The sequence below is a fragment of the Ambystoma mexicanum genome, chromosome 3p (genome assembly GCF_040938575.1).
Source record: "Ambystoma mexicanum isolate Mex_15411 chromosome 3p, UKY_AmexF1_1, whole genome shotgun sequence".
In the NCBI taxonomy this organism is placed as follows: Eukaryota; Metazoa; Chordata; class Amphibia; order Caudata; family Ambystomatidae; genus Ambystoma; species Ambystoma mexicanum.
The window spans coordinates 279,327,928-279,348,572 of record NC_090925.1 but is presented as its reverse complement, the minus strand read 5'-3'; the positions used below and the strand labels follow the sequence as shown (position 1 = coordinate 279,348,572).

At 41.8% G+C, this 20,645-nt stretch overlaps 1 protein-coding gene across 12 annotated transcripts in view; it reads right to left on the bottom strand.

Annotated features, from left to right (window-relative positions):
• Positions 1-20,645, bottom strand: part of ARFGAP1 (ARF GTPase activating protein 1) — a 369,057-nt gene that overhangs the window by 323,407 nt on the left and 25,005 nt on the right. For all 12 annotated transcript variants that reach the window (XM_069650786.1, XM_069650787.1, XM_069650788.1 and 9 more), the window contains exon 2: positions 1,847-1,910. In XM_069650786.1, the coding sequence (XP_069506887.1) occupies positions 1,847-1,906 (60 nt within the window). In that variant the 5' untranslated portion in view covers positions 1,907-1,910. The remainder of the gene's footprint in view (positions 1-1,846; positions 1,911-20,645) is intronic.

The following is a 20,645-nucleotide window of genomic DNA, read 5'->3' as shown; positions in this document are numbered from 1 at the left end:
AGACACGCTGAGAGGGTGGAGTGAAGAGAATTAGGCAAATAAGAAAAGGGAAGAAAGATCTGGGAATCTTTTGTGTAGAAATGACCAGAAAAAATATGTGCATATAGAACAAAGTAAAGGGCCATGGAGAAAGCCTTGTGGTACACCATAGAGAACAAGACAAGGAGCAGACGTATGACCAACCAAAGAAACCAAGTAAGTGCAATTGAAAGGGGGGGGGGGACTTAAATGATCTGCCTTAGAGAAGCCAATGTGAGATCAAAAAGTAGCGTGTGAACGACAGTATGAAATGGAGTAGAGAAAACCTGATGAGATTGTTGTGTCGAGAAGGCAGAATGCAGTTGGAAATAGGAAAAAAAGAAAGGGCATTGCATGCCTAGGAATACGCTCCATATGATAAACTTGGGAACACCACACATTTGGTGAAACTATAACTCAACAACTGAATTACCAATCTCAAAATATTATACAACCTGAATCATCAAGAATAGGAAACTTACCTTTTCTAAGAGGAATTCAAAAGGATAATAACTAGTATTATAAGTGCAATATAAAGAGAAGAATCAAAAGGTGTTATTCTGTGCAAGTAAGTGCAAGAGGATTAATATGCTAAAATACTCATCACACTCTTGTGTAAAATGGATATTTTAATGCGTTTCCATCCTTGGACACTTACAATAGAGGGGGTGGTGGGATGGAGAGCAAGATTTTAATACGTGTGCGCGCAAGAGAAATTCCCACTCGTCCAATATGGAGCAATCACTGTTTTGAGTCAGCTGTAAATGGTTCTTTCCCCGACACCAAGATGTTCAAATACGAAATTCTACTAAGTTACTCAGTCTCATGGACTACAAAGATGTATCCTCGTTAGCCAGCCAATTTATTGCACTGAAATGCTTTCAACAGGATATGATCCAAACAATATTCCAATACATAATGTTATCTTATGTCACAGACTATGAAAGCTGCACTGATAAAGCCATGTTGTGGTTGGTAATGTTATTTAATGACATTAAAACAATAGTTTACTGCAGCAATGTTAAGGTTTTCCAACATTCTTCATATTTATATTCATCCTTACATTTATGCCTTGCATGCAACATTACCAAAAGTATTCATACACAAAACATTTCATTTTAAATCCACCGTAGCACCACCTTTTAGGTCAAGGCCATTGCACCCCATTTGTGGGAACTGAGGAGTCCCCATTCCACCTGTCACCTTGACTGATCAGGTCAGTCACAAAAAGTACCTCCTCAGTGTTTCTGCAACCTTATGAAAATTAGTTTACTCCAAGTGAGTATGGGTCAATTTAGGTCTGTGGCTGTGTGTGCCATATGAGAGCATATTGGTGTACGTCGGAAACACTGGGGAGGAGGGGGAAGGGAGGTAGTATCATAAACATTCAATCACGTCAACATAATTACTACAAATGTGTGTTGAGGTCCCTCAACTTAGAGTTAGGCATAGCAGTTGATCAGGATGCCAATGTTTTGCTTATTATAGCTTCACCCTAGGGTTGCTCCACCAGCCGTCCACACTTACTGCTTCTTATATGCATTTCTTGACTGCTCCATCAAGTGCAGTGCCCTTTGTTTGATGTGATGTATACACAGCAACAATGAAGTGTATGTGTGTGTATATACGTAGATATCATTTTTTCTGGTGTCAACCAAACACCTACAACTTTGGAGAGTTGATTCTCACTATATACTTGCTAGCTCAAACTTGCTATTAGAGAGGACGCAAAAATTATTTTTTTAAATACACAATCTACATCTTTTACCAATAAAATGCTTTTCAATAACTAATAAATGAACATTTTTTATACCCAGAACACACTTACATTATTCTCATCCTGCACTCTCACGTCTTTCAGCACTTTTCTTGTTCGTGGACTCGCCATGGTTCTACAACATGGAAAAGAAAATCATTTAATGAAACATTCTAAAAAAGGGCCAATTGAATTTTTACTTTTTTTATTGATACAGTTGAAAAGAATCAAAACTTTTCAATATTTTTTGTTTCAAATTAGCAAATATACATGAATTCTCAAAAATAATAACACTATACAAATTCAGAGTAATACATACGATTTTCCACAAAGTAATAAAAAACAATAATATTCTATTCTGTTCATGAAATGCTTCAGTTCAGAAATTATGTGAGAGAAATGTTATAAGATAAAATAAGATGACATAAGATAAAAGTAATGTGCAATAGAAGCAACATTTAAGCATTTAAAAGAAATTACATACGATCAAGTGCTAGTGATATACAGTAGATCAAAGAGTTATTAATGCAAGAGATTACACTTCTGCTAAAACTGCAAACAAATAATTCATAGTAGCTATTCTTATGCTAGTGTTGCTTGTGGATAATAAAATTTGCCATACATCAGCATCTATTTCGCCAAAGTAAGTGAGTTGCCTGCGAAAATATTAATTCTCTGGGATGTTAAGGCCGGGCACTCGGTTAGCAAGTGTTTTAAAGTTTCTATGTATTCAGTTCTTTGACAAAATCTACAAAAAAGTTATCTTCTTTTTTTGATGATGGCACGTCTTGCTAAAATTTCTCTGTAAGGCCAGAGATTCAGACGAAATCGCAATATTGCCGACCTATACACAGTGGATGGATATTTGAGAAGATAAGACTCCACAGTGCGTAGGCGTTTGTCTGGAAATGGGCTATTTTTTAAATCTTTATATTCATTACATAGTATTCGTGTGTTTATCCAAATCAGCTAGATGGAGTCTGGCTTTGGCTCTGTCAGGATTTGATATTAAAAGATCTCTGGTAACATCGGTACCCGCAAAATCTTGAGGATTTGTTCTTTTTTTGGTGGGAAAATTATGGGTTCAAACAAGCATACAATTCGATATAACTAAGGTGGAAGAATTAATTCCTAGAAGGAACTTACTAAAGAAGGCACAAAATAGCCACTGTACTTGCAATGCAAAGATATTAAACCTAGCTCATATCTAACTAGGCAGCTGGGTATGCATGTATGTAAGTCTAGTAATTGTCTCCAGTATTTGCCTGCAAGTTTAATAAGAATTGTATGAACTGGGCTTCTATTGTTTCCAAGCCATACAGCAATTCAGGTGTAGTTTTCTGAAGGTAGAATGTAACAATTGCACATACTGAAAATGTACCATATTTCGATAAGATCATTTTACTTTGCGAGACCGAACTTTTATGTTTGGAAACCAAGGCCTGTAAATGTGATTTATTATACATCGATGACCATGCCCAAGCACATATTCTGTTTAACTACTTCTAGGCGCATACGGTTAATGGTCCACATGGGTTTGCTCCATACTGAGCGTTTGTTTACACATTCCAGTACCTTAGTTTTCTGTACATTTATTGTAAGTTCATTGGATTCTATATAACCAGCCAGTGCATTCAAAAGATTTTGTAGTCCAAGTGGTGTTTTGGATATTAAAACCGAATCGTCAGCGTATAGGAGTGTAGACACCACTTCAGAGCCAAGCTTTGGAGCATCGGTGATGATATCCAGAAAGGCATTTCCGATGTCGTAAATAAAATAAATTAAAGATTGCAGATGCAAGAATACAGCCTTGTTTAAGGCTCATAGTTGTTCGAATAGGCCTTCAGTGGTCAATCTAACCTGGATAGAGGTATTATAGTGAAAAGCACCTATAATTTCATTTAAGGAGGATGGGCAGTTCGCTTTATGCAATTTATCAGACAGGATGCGTCTGGATACAGAGTCAAAGGCCGCATGGAAATCCACGAAGGCGAAGTAGAGTGGATGTTTATCTAGTATGGTCTTTGATTTTATGGCATTAAGAATGGTAAGGGTGATGGTCGTACCTAAGCCAACAACGAATCCTGTCTGATATGGATCTCTAATGAAGTAATGCTAAGGTCCACTCATTTAATTGATGAAGAACTACTCGCGCAAAAATCTTTCCTGGCGCATCCAGCAAGGCTATGGGTCTGTAATTGGATGCCAAAGAGCTGTCCCCCTTTTTAAAAATGGGAACAATAATTGCAAGGCATAAAATAAGCAGTGTCGCATAGCGATTTGCTACGCAATTCTGTAGGTTTGCTAATCAAATGGACACACTTGTGTAGCGAAGTTAGCTATTTAAGTTGTCCTCTTCAATGAAAGCACAGCTCGCCCTGCATTCCTCTCTTACCCTCGGTGCTCTCCTCACCCTCTTTTCTATGTTTACTTCAAGTGCTAATGGAGAACAAATGCAGCAGTAATAGTCTCCTCCCCTCTTCAGTGCCAAAGGCATGTGTAGGAGTGCTAGGCAGGAATTTATTTTTCTGATAATTGCAATCCAGGAGGATACTTTTATTAAGCTTTCTATATCCTGTCTGGCAAAAAGATGTATGTCAACTTTATATATTTTTTTAAAGCTAGTCATGCAATTCCATTCCTAAAATGTAAGTGGTTACATAATGCATAATTACAGTATTGATACTATAAAACACTGCATCATCTCCATGCTTTACAGTAATGTTTAGGTTAGAACACTTTAGAAAATTCACATGATTAAATGCCTTTGATGACAACCCTTGTTCTGTAACGTGCAGGTTGCATACATCTTGTAACTGGTGCTATACCCATGAGCAAACCCATACTCCTCGACATTCTTTATTATCACCCTGTTGTTTTATATCGGGTACCCTGAAAGTGAGAGGAGCACAAACTACAGTATTCCACCTAGTTTGTCCAGTTTCTGCCTGCTACGCAATCCACTCTGCTTGTTCTCTTTCTTGCCTCTTACATAATGGTACACAAAGCAAACTAGATGCTTATACAAATTAGTGATCAGTAGTTCCATCCAGTCTGTACATCTAGTGATCTACTGCAATACCAAACACTGTAGTTGGCCTCCAGAGATCCCTTTGCTTTATGATTGTATTATATATTACCACCTGTGGGAGACAACTGGCCAAACAGTTTTCAGAGCCTTTTTTTATCATATCTATTTATGTCCATTCATACAGCTAACCTTTTACATTTTACAGACTCATCTATGGCTCGCAAAGTCTTTTCGCCCACTCGCATAGTAGAGTAGATTTTATGAAGGGCGAGTAGCATTTACAAAAGGAGTTTGAAACTTTTATATAACATTGACTTTGTTTGCAGTAAATATCAAATACAAGTTGCGCTGTGCATGGCTGGCGCCTCTGGGCGGAAGCAGTGTGCCAAACAAAGTGGGTTTGTAGTAAGATGCACCATTTGACAGAAATCGCATTTTAAATTGGTTGTCCTCCGTTCCTATGGGTCGAGCGCATTTCTCTTAGGCTGAAGAGGTAAACTAAGTTACCCGACCTGCAGGTCTAGCTGAAATTTAAAGAATTGCCAAGGCCTGACTCCTCTCACTAATGTCTTATTTCAGCAGTACGGAGAACTGCTGTATTGTTGCTCATTTCATATCATGGGTACAAATAAAGTCTTGTGACATTAAGAATATTAGTACAGAATTGCTAATCAAATGGGTCTGTTTGCTAATCAAAAAACATTTAATTAGCAAACCCTACCAATCAATTTTTGAAAACTAATTTATGCCTTGAATTGATTGCTTCCATGATGGAGGTATAATAAAGGTGTTAGTGACTTGCTTAAAAGATGTTATTTAAGATTTTAGCCCAGATATTATGATGGGTCCTAAGCATGAAATTGGGCCCGGGGCTCTGGATAGACTAGATTTATATATAATATTTTCAATATCTGCCTCAGTGAAATTCAATTGCCATGGTAGAGAAGGGTGAGGACATTGCGATACTGCATCAAACCTCAGATCATCATGTACTGTCTTGAAATGAGCATGCCACTGCAGTTCAGTAAGACCCTTAATTTGAGTTTTAAGTTGGGATGGCAGGGTCAAATCGTTCAGTACGTTTTTCCGTGCAATGGTGCTCAGCATAGTTTCACCATCCCGTTGGTATAAGGCAGCCTTTCGACTATGCACCCAGTTTTGATACTTGGATTTAAGGTGCTTAAGGGCTATAGAACTTCCGTCAACCGGAAGTATGTGTATAATTTTCTTCAAGTGTCTTAATGCAGTTTTTATTTTTTTTTATTCCCAGTTTAAAGGTGTGCCTAGTTCTGCAGAATCAATTGGTTCAATTCTTTTAAGTTATCATTCCATCGGAAACGATTTTTCGCACTATTAGCACTAAAAGTTTTTATACCACTGCTTATTAGAGGGTGATATTTCAGACTTCCAAGTCCATTGTAAAGATAACAGGAGAGGATAACTGTTTTTGCTTTAGAACATTAAAGGATTCTGCACTAGCATATAGTTGATTGTCCATATAGACGTAATCAATAATGCTCGTGCTTTTTCCTTGGGCCCATGTATGATGTGCAGGAAGATCTCCTGGAAGGGATCCATCGGCCATTAACAACTGGCGTTCACAGAGTATGGTTTACCACTCCGTTACTATGTGATCTCAACAATGATTATATGCTGATAGAGAGTGTAGATTTAGGTCTCCAGTCACCATTACATTTGTCACTGTTGTATCATTTTGCTATTAAGTAAACTGATAGTTGGTAAGGCCCACACTTATTCAACAAAACCAGTACTAATTTTGACAGCCACCAAGAGACCTGAGCTAGGACGTCCTTTTTGGGAAGATTTTGCAGGTGATAATATAAGTTCATGGTCATCCCATATTGGAGCCACAGTGAGCCAGGTTTCTTGCAAGTCCACAATGTCAAATTTGTCAATCTGGTTTTCGTCAGAGATTTGAAGATTATTGTGGCTTTGCGTGTTCCAACTGGCTAATGACAAATGAGCTCTAGTTGTTACAGACATCCTTGAGATTGGTGAGATGTTATCCCTTGCTCATGGTCTTTGCACTTACAACAAGTTGGTGCAAGAGGTGGAATTGAAGTGTCCATTTAATTAGGTCAGACAAAAACCTCTCTTGAGCAATAATGAATCCTAATGTAAACAGCTCCATTTTGGCCCACCACAAGGTGTTTAGTATGACCCCGGAAAGAATCCATAATATTTGGATGGATAAGTGAAGATCATTTTGAAATTCAACTTGAGCGACCTCAAAAGTAGTAATGTCTTCCAGTGATGTGACTTCTTGAAATGTATTCAGGACATTGGTCCTGTTCAAGTCGTATGTTTTATATGGCGCCGTCCGACATTTCATAATTAATGAATGTAGGGGTGAATTGCTTTTTGGACACAGTTGATTTCAGTCCTTTGGGGAATAGATGTTTGAACGTTGGCCGGGACAGCAGAGCTGTTTCTAGGATTTACTACTGCTTTAGGCACCTGTACAGGTGAATGTTGACATAAATTAGTACAAGACTGTATATATGGGAGCTGAGATGAGTTGTTAGTAAATTGTGGTAAAACCACTTTTTGATGTGAATCACTGTGTTGAGTTGAGTGAGACATTGCCTGTCGATATGAAGAGGAGCCCGGTAAAGTTGCTGATGAAGCGGTTATGGCCGAGGGCTTAGTTAGCAAAGTTCTGCCTTCTGTGATCTATTTCTATACAGCGTTCTTCATTGGAGGGAGTGTCTCCTAGTCAAGTGTGATTTGTTATTACTGATTGATTTGACTCGCTAGCTGGGCATTTATTTATTTCAGATATTAGTTCATCTAGAGGCGGATGATCTAATGTTGGTGATGTCTCAACACATTGAGTCTCTTTGGCATCTCTGGCAACCTTTTTATATTTCCTCGTCATCGCTTGCGCAGTTGCTATTGTGTGTTTCTGTGCTAAAGTAATACCGCGTACACATTTCTTTGTCCCCGTTCCGTTGTTCGTCCCATCAGGATTGATGTTTTTAGTTTTCTTCTGCTGAGGGCAGTTGTTTTCTTTGTTTTTTGTTATGTTACCATTTTTCTTTTTTTTGGGACTTTGTGTTTGAAAATATTCATATGGTGTAAACGGTACATTGTCTTTGCTGAGGTATTCAACGGGTTGAACAAACTGAAGCACCGTGATAATAATAAGCCTCCAGCCGCTTGCCAAGCGGAAAAGCAGTGCTGCAAGGTGTTTCGCAGAGGTGCGCGCATGTGCTGGTTTGTATGGGCGAGCACTCAAAAGAAGGAGGAGCCAAGTGTCTTTAGTTCAAAACAACCTACATAAATTAATTAGGTTAATATTTAAGGTGTTTTATAGTTCGTAGTGGTTGTTGTCTTCAATAGATGTTATTAGGAAAGTGTCAGTAAATATAACGTTAGTAACGGTGTCGACTAGTTCAGAGGCAAAATTCAAACGAGCAGCAGGAGCGGAAAAGTGGTGCTTCAAGGTGCTTTGCGCAGGTGCGTGCTACTTGAAATACACTGCACAAGCTGAAACAGTTTAACACTGTAGATAATGGTTCATTCAACTAGGCAAAAAGAAAAAAAGAAAAAAAAAAATCGGACCACAGTAACGCCACCTAGGGTTTCTGACTAAGCAAAAGGGCAGGTCCAACTACAGAAAGCACTAGCCTACCACTAGACAAACTAGAATGATGGTATGGTGATCCATTGCTGGGTGCCATACCGAGTGCAAACTTCCTCTCTAAAAAAGGCAGACAAACAAAACTACAGCAATAAAATATCCAAATAAAATAGGGTTTCCAAAAAAGTTTAAATCCTTCTACTGAACCTGGAGCGAACAAGGCTAAATACCCTATTCTATGGGATGTTGCCCATTTGGAAAGGTCTACAATATTGGTATACAGAGGGGAAACATTTGTTCCATCTGCATCAGTGAAGTCATGACAAAAATACTTAATGGTCAGCCCAGCCCTCCATATAAGTTGCGTATCAGGCCTTTAACGCACACAAATCTTGTTAATACAGCCCTTTTAATTCTTCCTTGTGTATCACTTACACAGGCTATTTGGCCATTTATGACAGCACCCCCATAATCATGGAGCTCACTAGCCTGGCTAGTAGCAGCTTGCAAATTTAACACTCTCCTCTGTTAATGAGTCTATCAAGAGAATACTTTGGAGTAACGTAAAAGGGAATTTGTGTTTTGTTCACTTTGTTCAACTGCCTGCATTTTGTAGGTTACGGTGTTAAAGCATCTTGAATCATCAACATGCTATTCACTTTGCTTTAGGACACAGGTATTAAGTATTGTGTAAAATGAAATTGTCTTAAACAAGGGCTGCATTTCTGCTCAATTGGCTTTAATGGAGGCAGTGCAGTTGCAGCAGAAGCACATCAATTGCATATCTAGGCATGTGGTCTGAACTTTAACTCCCTTTCCGACCACCCACCGCAAGCAGGTATAATGGATACAGGTAGAAGCAGTGCTGTATATACTTTCAGTGACACATATTGCCTGAATATATAGCAGTCCTATTGAGAAGTACAGGTAAAAAGTAGCCTAATTTATAAACAGAGCTGCTATACCGTACGCATATCATGGCACAATGCCAAATATTCACAGCAGGGATGACTGCATCATGCCCACATTTCTTAACAGGACTGCTAGGTTTTGGGACAGTACCTCCATTTCGTAACAGAGCTGCTGTTAAGAAAGCACGAGCATGTGTTGGTATTTTCTCCAGCGAGCTAAAGTACAGAGCAAGAACAGTGTCTGAGCTCTTCCCACCAACCTCAGACAGTGAGAAGAAGGCATTGTGTCATATACCTTAATCCATTCTACTCGGTCTTGCGCTTTTCAAAACTTCTGCTTCTCCCATCTCCAATTACTGAGTCCCACTGCCAAAAATCAAGCACATTTCAAAGCCTCATTATGAATCTCCCCACTAATGTAGGTAGTCCAAACAGGCTTAGAGCTTTTGACAAGCCATTTATGTCAGGCAAGCCTCACATGGAACTGCCAGTGCCCTAACCGTATGTGCCTTTCAATGTCAGCAGGCTGTCGGGAAAGGCAGCTCAGTAGGTCAATACCCTGCCGCAGAGATTATTGTGTAACCTGTTAGTTCAAATCCTACTAATAGGCGAGTTAATGAGTCTGCCTCAGAGAGATGCATTTAAGATGCAGGTAGCATTCAACTGAAACACAGTGGACTTAACTTTAAACCTATCAAAAGGACTACCAAATGTTCAGTGATTTAGAAAACACACATTTCATCCGGGATGCTCGTCTTGTAATAGCTCATTAAACGACTGATCAGGGCTGCTATACCAGTGATTGCTCAGAACACACCTCATCAGGGTTGCGATACCTGTGATGGCACAGAAGACGCAGCTCATATGGGCTCTTGTACTTGTAATGGCATCCAATCATATTGGATCTTCTGCAAAACCCTCAAAACTTGGCTATTCACACAATAGTCTTCCACTGCAGCCCGCTGGCACCTTCAATATGCATGTGCTGTCTGGATCAAACCTGTGGGTAGCTGTAACTGTTACCATGTCTGTAACTATATCTTGGTACCAGTGCCTATGCTTTAATCCTTGGCCTCATAACCAACCCCTACGACAAATGCCTGCAAGTGTGTTTCTGCACCCATGCCTATGCCCAACGGGGGCCCATGTAACTGGAATAAGCGCCCTGATGCCCACGGGTTTGTGTGCGCTCTACAAATGTAAAAATAAATAAAATATGGTATTGGTAAAGCATCTGCATTCAGGCAAGTGCTGCATCTCGTCAGACAAACCTCCTATTATTCCCACCCTAATGGCCAAAAAAAGGATTGCACACATCTAAAAAGGAGCACACAATGGTAAAGCTGCACCAGATTTGTAAACAGAAAAGGCATTTTCAGCTTTTCTGATGTTTATTGGTGCTATGTTAAAAACCAACAGGAAGAGCAACTCTGAACCTAAGCAATACAGAAGAACAAAAGTGTGGCAGGAGGGGTTATGATCGGACAGAGAACATACTAGACAATCCAACACAAGAATGCAAGAAACATGAAAAGAAATCAATGAGCAAGACGATAGGGCAACAAAGAAAGGAAAGTGAGAAGGGGAAACAGTTAATAATAGGACAAACACACAATATGAGTGAGGGATAGAAGTAGAGCAAAAGAGACATTTGGAGACAGTAAAAATAAAACAGATCAACAGCAGGTGGGGAGCAATGGAAATAGAAAAGCAAGATAAGAGAAGGGCAGGCTAATAACATAAAAAACAGTGCAGGAAAGATAATCACCACAACTGAGAAAATGAAAAACAGAGCAGGCAGAGTAACATGAGAGAGGGAAAGGAGTTTTATCAACCGATACAGCGTGATATAGTACGGAAAACGCAACAATAGAATACAGAGAGGGGAGAGGCAGAGCCTCAGAAAGTGAAAGACAGGGAAACAAAGTAGCCAAGGGAAGGAGAGATGGAGCAGAAACATGGAATGGCTGTCAAGCAGGTAGTGCCAGGCAGCAACAGTAGGTCCGAGAGGCAGAGAAGTGATGCTGGTAGAGTGAGGAACTTGATTTATGAATCACCCAATGTAACTATCTGGCATCTGTAGTAACTCGTAACAGAGCTTGAGCCCAAGTATCATGAAGATGATGCTGGGTAGTATGCATCTACAAGGTTCTTGTGTGGGGAAAATGTATTCTACAGGTGCAATACATTATTTAGAACCACTTTGAAATACAGCTGTTTTGTCACTGTTTTTTACACCCAAAATGGATAGTTGTCAGACACTTTACTCTCTTGCGAAGGAGGAAAATCATTTTTACTCTTGAAATCAGATTTACTCTTTAATTCGAAAAATTGGGAGTAAAATATGCTCACTCCAAAATCCTATCTGGAGCACTGGGTCAGCCCATCACATACTAAAGAAAAAATAAGAATGCATTAATGGCGAAATCCTGAACAGCAGATCTAAATGAACTAAAGCATGGCCTGCAGTATTACTGTGTTGCACAAGGACGCAGCTACAGGTGGACTACTTCTGAAAAAAATTAGAAAGCAACTATACACAGCAGGAGGACCACCAGGATAAAGTGCAAACCAATTGAATAGAAATCTTCATTAGGAATTGGCAAAGGAGAGCAGAGTTGCCTCGAGTGCCACCTGGTCACATGTCAGATGCTAGAACAGAGAAACTATTGGGCCTAGTGGTGGCTCCTTCGAGATATACAGGTAGCATCTCAGCAAAAAAACAAATAGCTTCCAGATTCTATGAACCTCAGCATCATCATCATCAACTACCCATTTGCTCTCTTGACAAAATCTTTACAAGAGATTTTTCTGTGAGCAACTTTATTTGGTATGTTTTTCTCCTGGCGACCAGACATCCATCAGAACCTGCTAGATGCAGCAAGAGTTTTAACATGGAGTGCAATCCTGGGCCTACCTTCAGCTAATACATCATCTAAACTAGACCGTCAGAGACCGTCAAAAACACTTCCCCCACATCTCAGGTTAAGCAAAGGGGACCTCCTTATCTGGGCATGGACAACTCCCAGTCAGCAAACAAATCTCGTAGCGAACCACCTCCCAAACTTGATACATGGCCCTGGCTAAACTGGCAGCACACTTCAAATGGCCAGGGTATCAATCACCCAGTAAGCAGGAGCTTCCACTGGCAAAAGAGGAATATGTGTCGCAAATTTAACTTCCATACGAAATGCAAACAAATGAGATGTCTCAATTATAGAACTATTATGCTTTAAAATGTCTTCTAAATGTGTCCCAATGCACATTTATACAAATTCCCAAACACAGTTACTGTCCCGTAGGTATGTTTGTATGAAACAATATGGCCTGGGAGTCCAACGTTGCTCCTAATAGCTGCTGGCGTCAAGCCAAACAGGATCTTCTAGGCTAAAACCAAGAGTTAAAGAGCTCAGAGCAAATTCAAACCCTGTAGTTTGCATACTCCAAGCAGAGGAAGTCGGGTCAGAGGACGTCTCTCCACAAGGAATTTGAAGGTCCATGTCATCAGTCATTTGGGTAGCAGTAACAGTTTGTAGAACTACAACTATCCCCATAACAACATGCACCATTTGCTTGGCTCATAATTCACTGTTAAGCAAGCAAAATAAGAGGAACACAGCCGTATGGAGTTCAATAATGATAGTCTGGGTGTTTTGAACAGTCTTTGTGACCCACTGGCTACCTACATAAATGAGCACAGAATTTTGGGGGCTATTCACAGGTCAAAAAAGGAGAAGCTCAATCAATTGGAACCAATCATGACTTAGCCAAGAAGTCCCATACAACGCAATCCAAATACCACTCCAGAATGACGCACCAGGATTGGAGCTTGGGCGCCCATCAAGAAGTGAACGACTACAAAAACCTAAATGCTGCAAGTCTTCAGATAGGTGGGCTGGGTGATGCCCAGCCAAACATTTTGCATTTTAGAGCCATTCCTTAGTCCACCACTGGCACCTGAAGCACAGAGGATCAAAATATGCTGAAAGCTCAGTCGCAGAAGCCTTCAATGCCCAAGCCACACCCCACATACAGCAAGGCTCTGCTTCTCAACCAGGGGAAGCCTGTTGAGGGGAGTCCCTCCTTTGCACCATTGAGCATAGAAAATGGTACACCATCCTGCATGTCTGTTTGGATCCCTACTGAATCACATAGGACTCCCAAGGCCAGAAGGTATGCGTATCCTGAGAGATGGCTCATCCAGTGCTGGAACTCCAGGCAGCCTCGATTGCTGCCCAGTTCCTGAGCATCAATCCTTGTAGGTCTGTTGCTGCTCTTAGCGGATGGGAAGAGTAATCTTGATGCAGCAATGTCCTTTGGGCCTGTATCGCTGCATTCAGACACTTGCTTGAACCAACGCCAACCAAGCTGAATAGCTCTCCTCTGCATCCGCAACCCGTAGGTCGCAGCAGACATTGGGGGGCTGTAGTCTCCGTCAGGTACTCTTACCGAACTTGAGTCACTGGTCTTCCTGTTGCAGGGTCCCTGTAGCAAGTTTGTATACTCCTTTTGCTAGCTCACGCAGATGGTGGCATTCTCTATATGGAGTAAAATCCATACCTGCTGCCACTCATGTCTTGATCTTTAGTGGTGGAACTGTTACCTATATGTTGGCATATCCTGTGGGATCCCACTGACTGACTAGTGGTGGCTGACCTGGTTTCTTTGCACGAGTACTTTGTGTGACACTAACCACAGTACAAAACAAGCTTTGTGCCATTCTCTCGCAGGGTAGGATTTCTTTGTAATACACCTAAAGATCTGATAAGCAATTGAAAACCATTAGTTACCACTCACTTTTGCCAAGTTTCAACAGGAGCTAGGGGTGTATTTTTTCAGCTAGTAGACAGAATTTTATGAATGTGCTTTATATTTTTAAAGTCGTCAGCTGCTGCTTTTCTCCGATCTTAAAATGCAACATAGTATCCCATAAGTTGACAATGAATACTGTATTGCTTGGTTTAAAGTAAGACTTGCTTTTATACTGTTGCATTTACTCACTGCTTAGTTGATCTTGGCTTCTAGGCATCTTATTGTTAACAGTGTATATTTTCAGTTCTTAGCTGTGTGGACAACCGTTTACTTGGTTACCATGATCTGTGCTTTACACCAGTCCCTGCTTCTCTAAACCGTAAAGCCTTGCTGCTAAGACACATTTACCAATGAGAGTTTGACTACGACAACTGGTCGCTGTAACACCACACCAGTTGTAGTCAGAAAAATCCTCCAAACAGGAGACATTTAACTCCCGTTTAAATTGCCCAATGATACTGAACGGAAAATCAACTAGAACTGCCCAACTATTCAAAAGGTAGTTCAAGTCTTACGCCTTGGTTGTGAAAAGAAAAAGGAAAAAAAAAGAAAAAAAAAAATCAAGTGGCAATGCCAGTATAAGGCATCACATATTTAATTTATTTAACCGCAAATAGGTCTAAGTAGGCATTTAAAAAATGCAGACATTAATCCTGCGGCAGCGGGTGGTTTCCCAGTTCATTGTGGCTCATTCTCTCCATTTGTGACAAGAGCGCTGATGTAACTCCAGGTATAAGTGGCAGAATACATTAAATACATTGAACTACTGGTCAAATACGAAACGATGTAAAGGTAACTGCTGCTCAGCATGTTTATCATGGACATTGTAGAAATGGTAATGTGTCTAAATTCAAGTGTCAGAATGCATGTAGCAATGGGCTGCAAAATATGTAAAGATGGCCGACATGGCCAACATGAAATGCTGTAGGCAAGCTAATCCAGTCCTCTCTCTAGTCCCAAAACTCTCTTTCCTTAAACGAACTTCTGAAACGAAGTATCTGTTGTTGTGAACAAGTGGCAAGCCAGCCGCGAAATGAGGAAACGCCTCAGCAAAATTATTTTGCTATTTGTTGGGAGAACCGTATGATGGTTTTTCTTCTTTTTTATAAATAATTTGTACATGCATAGTTCGACATCTAGTGTAAATTGTGGAGTATTAAAAGATGCGTTTTCGAAATTTCAAAAATGGATGTCAACAGGGTGCGTTAGTTATACTATCCCTATTGTGACGTGTACTGTACCCAAGGTCCTTCACGTGTTGATGTCCCTCAGATTGTTTGTTTCTGACATGCAGCCACATGAAGTGTAGTATGAAGACAGATGTCTTCATACTACACTTGGCTATGCGCCTTCTACTTCAGAAGGTGAGGAAGGGTGGGCACATGTGAATCCAAGCAGATACAAGCACCAGCAATACGATTACAGTGAGTAATGTATCCCTTCTGGAGTTTAGCAAGCATTATCTGGAGAAGGAGGTGGAAGAGAGAAGGTACAGCAGCAAAGAGATTTTTTAGGACCGCTTGTCCCACCTGTGAATCTGCTTTAGAGTGTGAGTCAATGCAATAGTGCTGTGTGAACGTATGGATGGAACTCCATGCAGCTGTCCTGCAAATGGCATCTAGAGGGACGTTTGCAATGAAAGTTAAAGTAGCTCCTGTCCCTCTGGTAGAGGGAGCCCTGGGGGTGGAAGATGAGATTTCCTTGGATAGGGAATAGCAGAGCTGATCTGGAGATGGCGTTCTTGGATATGTGATCGCCTTCTCTTCCAGGTGCTATAGAAACAAAAGAGTTGGTCCGTTTTCCTTAGAGGTTTAGTTTTGTTCACATAGTACAAGATCGCCCTCCTTACATCAAGTGCATGGAGGCATCTTTCTGCTGAGTTAGATGGATTTTGAAACAAGGTAGGGAGTTCTATGGGACTTTGAAATGAACCTAGGATGTGTTCCAAGGACAACCTTGTCCTTGTGTATTAAGAAAGGGTCATGTACGGGCAAATTCTGTAGCTCACTGTTTTGTAGGCCGTGATGGCTACTAGGAATGCAGTCTTGCAAGTTCGATGTTTTAGGCTGGCCTTGTGCATAGGCTCAAAGAGTGGACCCATGAGCTTGGAAAGCACAACATTGAGATACCTACCCGGGGGAGGTTTGGAAATTGAGGAGTATAGCCTCTTTACCCCTTCCATGAATGTAATGACAGGAACTTTCCACAAGGACACCCGGTCCTGTGAAGTGGTGTGAGCTGACAGGGCCGCCAGGCGCACTTTGATGGAATGAAGTACTAGGCCGGAGTCTACTAGGTAAAGCATGTAGTGTAGAATGTTAGCTGGAGAACATTCTATTGGGTTTAATGATTGTGACATGCACCATATCACAAATCTCTTCCACTTATTGAAATAGCAGTGCAATGTGTTGTATTTCTGTACCTCCTTTAGGATCTCCATACACCTTTGTGGAAATCTGGATGCTAAGTCTGGGCCTTGTGCGTTTAGGATTGTGGCGAATGAGTCTAATAGGGGGTGACCCTATTGTGAGAATATTCTGTCTAGGATATCTCTGGCGAGTTGCCAATCGTGTTCTTCTGGTAGAGGGTGTCTGCTTCGAGTGTCTTCCAGAGAACAAAGTTCCCCTGGAACAGGTTTCAATGTTAGAAACATGTTCCCGCTTGAGTGCCCACTTCCATTTTTTTTGGAATAGCTTGGACAGACTTTGAGAGTGTGTGTCTCCTTGCTTGTTTAGGTAGAACATGGCAGTGGTGCTACCTGTGAGGACACGCACTGAATGACCTGTATTATGATGCTGCTGAAAGGCATGCAGAGCCTTGAAGACTGCCAATAGTTCCAGAATGTTCATATGTCTTTGGGCTGTGGCACCGGTCCGTTGGCTGTGTGGTGGAGAAAGAGTCCTCCATCCGACAAATGAGGTGTCTAGTTAGGATCCCTTGTGCTGGTGGAACGCAAAAAGGTTGTCCTTTTAGCAAGTTGTCTCTGGACCACCAGCAAAGAGCCGGTAACAAGGTTAGCGAAACAACCACTCTTCCATCCCACTACTGCATCTCCCCAACCCCCTCCCATGTTCTCTTTTTACCTTAATGCAACTTTTTACCTTAATTTAACTAGCACCTAGATAGTCAAGGGTTTTGGGCGCTCTAACAAATGCACAAATAAATAAAGTAGAATTGGCCACTTGCCTGAGACCATTATTTTGTTAACCATTCCTGCGTTGGTCACATGTGCAGGCATGCGTATGTAACCAAGTGAATGCACAAGGCCATCATCCCAAGCCAGCGCATTACATTGCGTACAGTTATCTGGCGACCAACCTTGTAGTGAGGTACTTGCAACATCATGCTTTGTATTCTCTAGTTTGAGGGGAAATCCAGCTCCTCCTTCGTTCTTAGAATAGCCCTTAGGAATTGGCTTGGGACTAGACTGGATTTCTTTTTGTTGATGGAGAAGCCCAGATTGAAAAGAAGGTTTATTGTTCTTTGCATATTTTGTTCGCAAATTTGAGATTTCCCGGTGATTAGCCAGTTGTCCAGATAACGGTATACTGGGATGGACTTTCTGCACAGGTGTGCTGCCACTACAAGTACCTATGTGTAAACACTGTTGGTGCTGAGGCGATGCCGAAGGGAGTACTTTGATCGGGATGTGAACTCCCGCTATTTTGAAACGCAGATATTTTCTCTGTGCAGGGAGCATTGAAATATGAAAGTATGCATCTTTCATATCCAATGTTGCCGTGCAGTCCTCCCGTTTTAGGAGTGGGATTACCTCTTGGAGCGTGGTCATGCAAAACCTTTGGGGTTTGACATTTGTTCGTAGGGTGCAGATCAAATACTGGGCGCAAAGAAAGGTCTTTCTTTGGCACAAGGAAGTAAGTCGAATAAATACCCTTGTTTACCTGGTCTGCTGGGACGATCTCTATGGCACCCTTCTCCAGCAGTGCCTTTACTTCTTCAAACAGTATACGTTCTTTTTCTGTTGACATTTTCCTGTTTCTTGGCGGGCGGTAAGTTGTTTTTTGTAGCAACTCGATACAGTACCTGCCTGCCACGGTGGACAACACCCACTTGTCCGATGTTATCCCATCCCATGCGTGGGTGTAGTGTGAAATTTGGCCTCCGCTTGAGTGGCATGGAAGGGGAACTGAAGCAGTGCGTCATTGTTTGGGAGGGGCCTCTCCCTCGTGAGGTTGTGCCCCTTTTATTTATTTCCTCTTTGAGAATTGTAAGAGGAACCCGACCTTGCAACTGACCCCAAGACGAGGACTGTCCACCATAAGTGTAGCCCGAGGAACGTTGAGCACCCTGACCCCGAAACCTTCTATAGCTTGAGGAGCCCTATTGAACACAGGCCAAGGGATATGAGAGTGTCGTATTCCTACTTGGCACTCTTAAGGACGTCTTCGACGACGTTCCCGAATAATCCATTAGGCTCTACTGGCATGTTTAGGAAGGCTGTCTGAGTTTCTAAATTAAACCTCGATTCTCTAAGCCAGGCGAGGGGCTTGATGAGCGTAGCCTCTACTATGAGACGTCCTGCAACATCTGCTGCATCAAGGATATTTTTCAGGATGCAGTTAGATATATGCTTGCCTTCTGTAATAGTCTTTAACAGTGGAGCCTTTAGGGGTTACGGGACAGATTTGATTTGGCATTCCAGGTCATCTCATTTGTGGCAGTCGTTACTACCACTACCAGAAGCGAATACTGTAGTTTGTTATCAACGGGCGAATCTGCTACCGGCTGGTGCTGGTGGTCTAGCGACTGGATTGCATAAATGACGTCCTACATTTGGTCCTGGTCTGGACTATAAAAGGTCCCCTTGAGACCCTGGGTCTTGTAACCTTGAGGGGTGGTCATAGTACAAGTCCTGAGAGGTGTCTTTGTAGATCAAGCCCGGGGTGCCTATCGCAGAGGTGCTAGGCTGTAGCTCAAGATGACACTTTTTGGCAGGGGCTGCTGTGCTGAGGCCCCTGGCTGGGAGGCATCTTTAAGGGTTGACAGTTGGTCTGTGTGTCTGTCTATATTAAGTCCACAAAACCCGACATCCTCCTTAAACTATTCAGGTGTATAGTCATATGAAGGTGAGAAGCCTGAAATAATAGGGGTGACCTGAGTGGAAGTTGGGTCTTTGTGGTGCATAGCCCCTGACAGTATCTACAGGGGGGAAATTGCAGCCTGTGTGCTTTTTGAGTCGAAATTTGTGATTTAAGCTTAAGCTTTAAGCGGGGAAGCACTGACAGATTTCTTAATTAACTCCTGCATTTTCAGCATCTTCATCGGGGACGCCGAATCACCTTTCGCTGCCTGTTCTTCAGCGTGCAAAAAGAGGGCCTTTTTGTGTGCGGTTACCGAAACAACCTGTTTCGGAGGCTGTCATGGGGCGAAAGCGTACGCGATGGCCCAGAGGAAATTGAAGAACTCGATGCTTTCTCCGTAGACACTGCGTGGGCCTCGACGTTCCAGTTCCCGTCGAAAGTTAGCCATGGGGTATGTTTTAATGTCTTTGTGCTTGCATCTGCTCTGGTCACCGGGTGTCCTCTCTATCACAGAGCCGCTGGCATGCTTCTTGGAGTCGGGGGCCCAAACATGGGGTTCCAATGAACCCTGCTCGCCTTTGGCCTCATTCATAACCCCAATACTGACCTTGCTGGAATCTTGCTCTGATCCTTTAAGGGTTTCGGTTGAAAACGTTTACAAGATTTGCTAGCTTTTTCGGGGTGATCCCTCAGGAGACAGTAATTGCACACTCAGTGCGTGTCTTTCCACAGGAATTTGCGACAGCAGGCAGGGCAAAATTTAAACATAGTTTTGTCCATTATTTTTTTTAAAATGGCAGATTGGCAAAAAAGGGAAAGTGGATGACAGAATATACATTCTCTAAAGAGGTCAGAATGAAAAATCTTCACCCTCTCTCCCTACTGTAATGGACCGAGGCCCAAAGAGGCCAGTGTAGGCCGCGTCTGGTCGTCCATCAGTCAGGTCATCGATGATGACGGTCGAAAGACTTTGAGCAGTCTGTTGGACATGCAGCAAAGAGAATAGGAAAGAAAGTCTACAAGTAAACTTCAACTAATTAAAAGGCATCAGCCTGGAAGAGAACTCTGCATTTGCCACGGACTTCAATGGTGGAAAAATAAACAATCTGAGGGGCCTCGACGCGTGAAGGACCATGGGTACAGTACACGTCACACTAGGGATAGTATTACTAACACACCCTGTCGACGTCAAATTTGAGTTTAGAAAACATTGTAATACTTCACAACTTCCACTAGATGTCAGACTATCCAGAGCATGTGATCTAAGCAGATCCACAAGCTCCAGAAACATATTTGAAGAAGTCCTTACCGACTGATTCATCACCGCATTCCAGATGCACTAAAATTCGCAAAGTGTATCCCACCAAAGATAAACGGGCAACAGATAAGTGGGGTAACTTATGTAACTTATGTAGATGACCTAGTTCTGATCGACTGCACACGAATAGGGCTGCAAAGACTCCTAAAATCT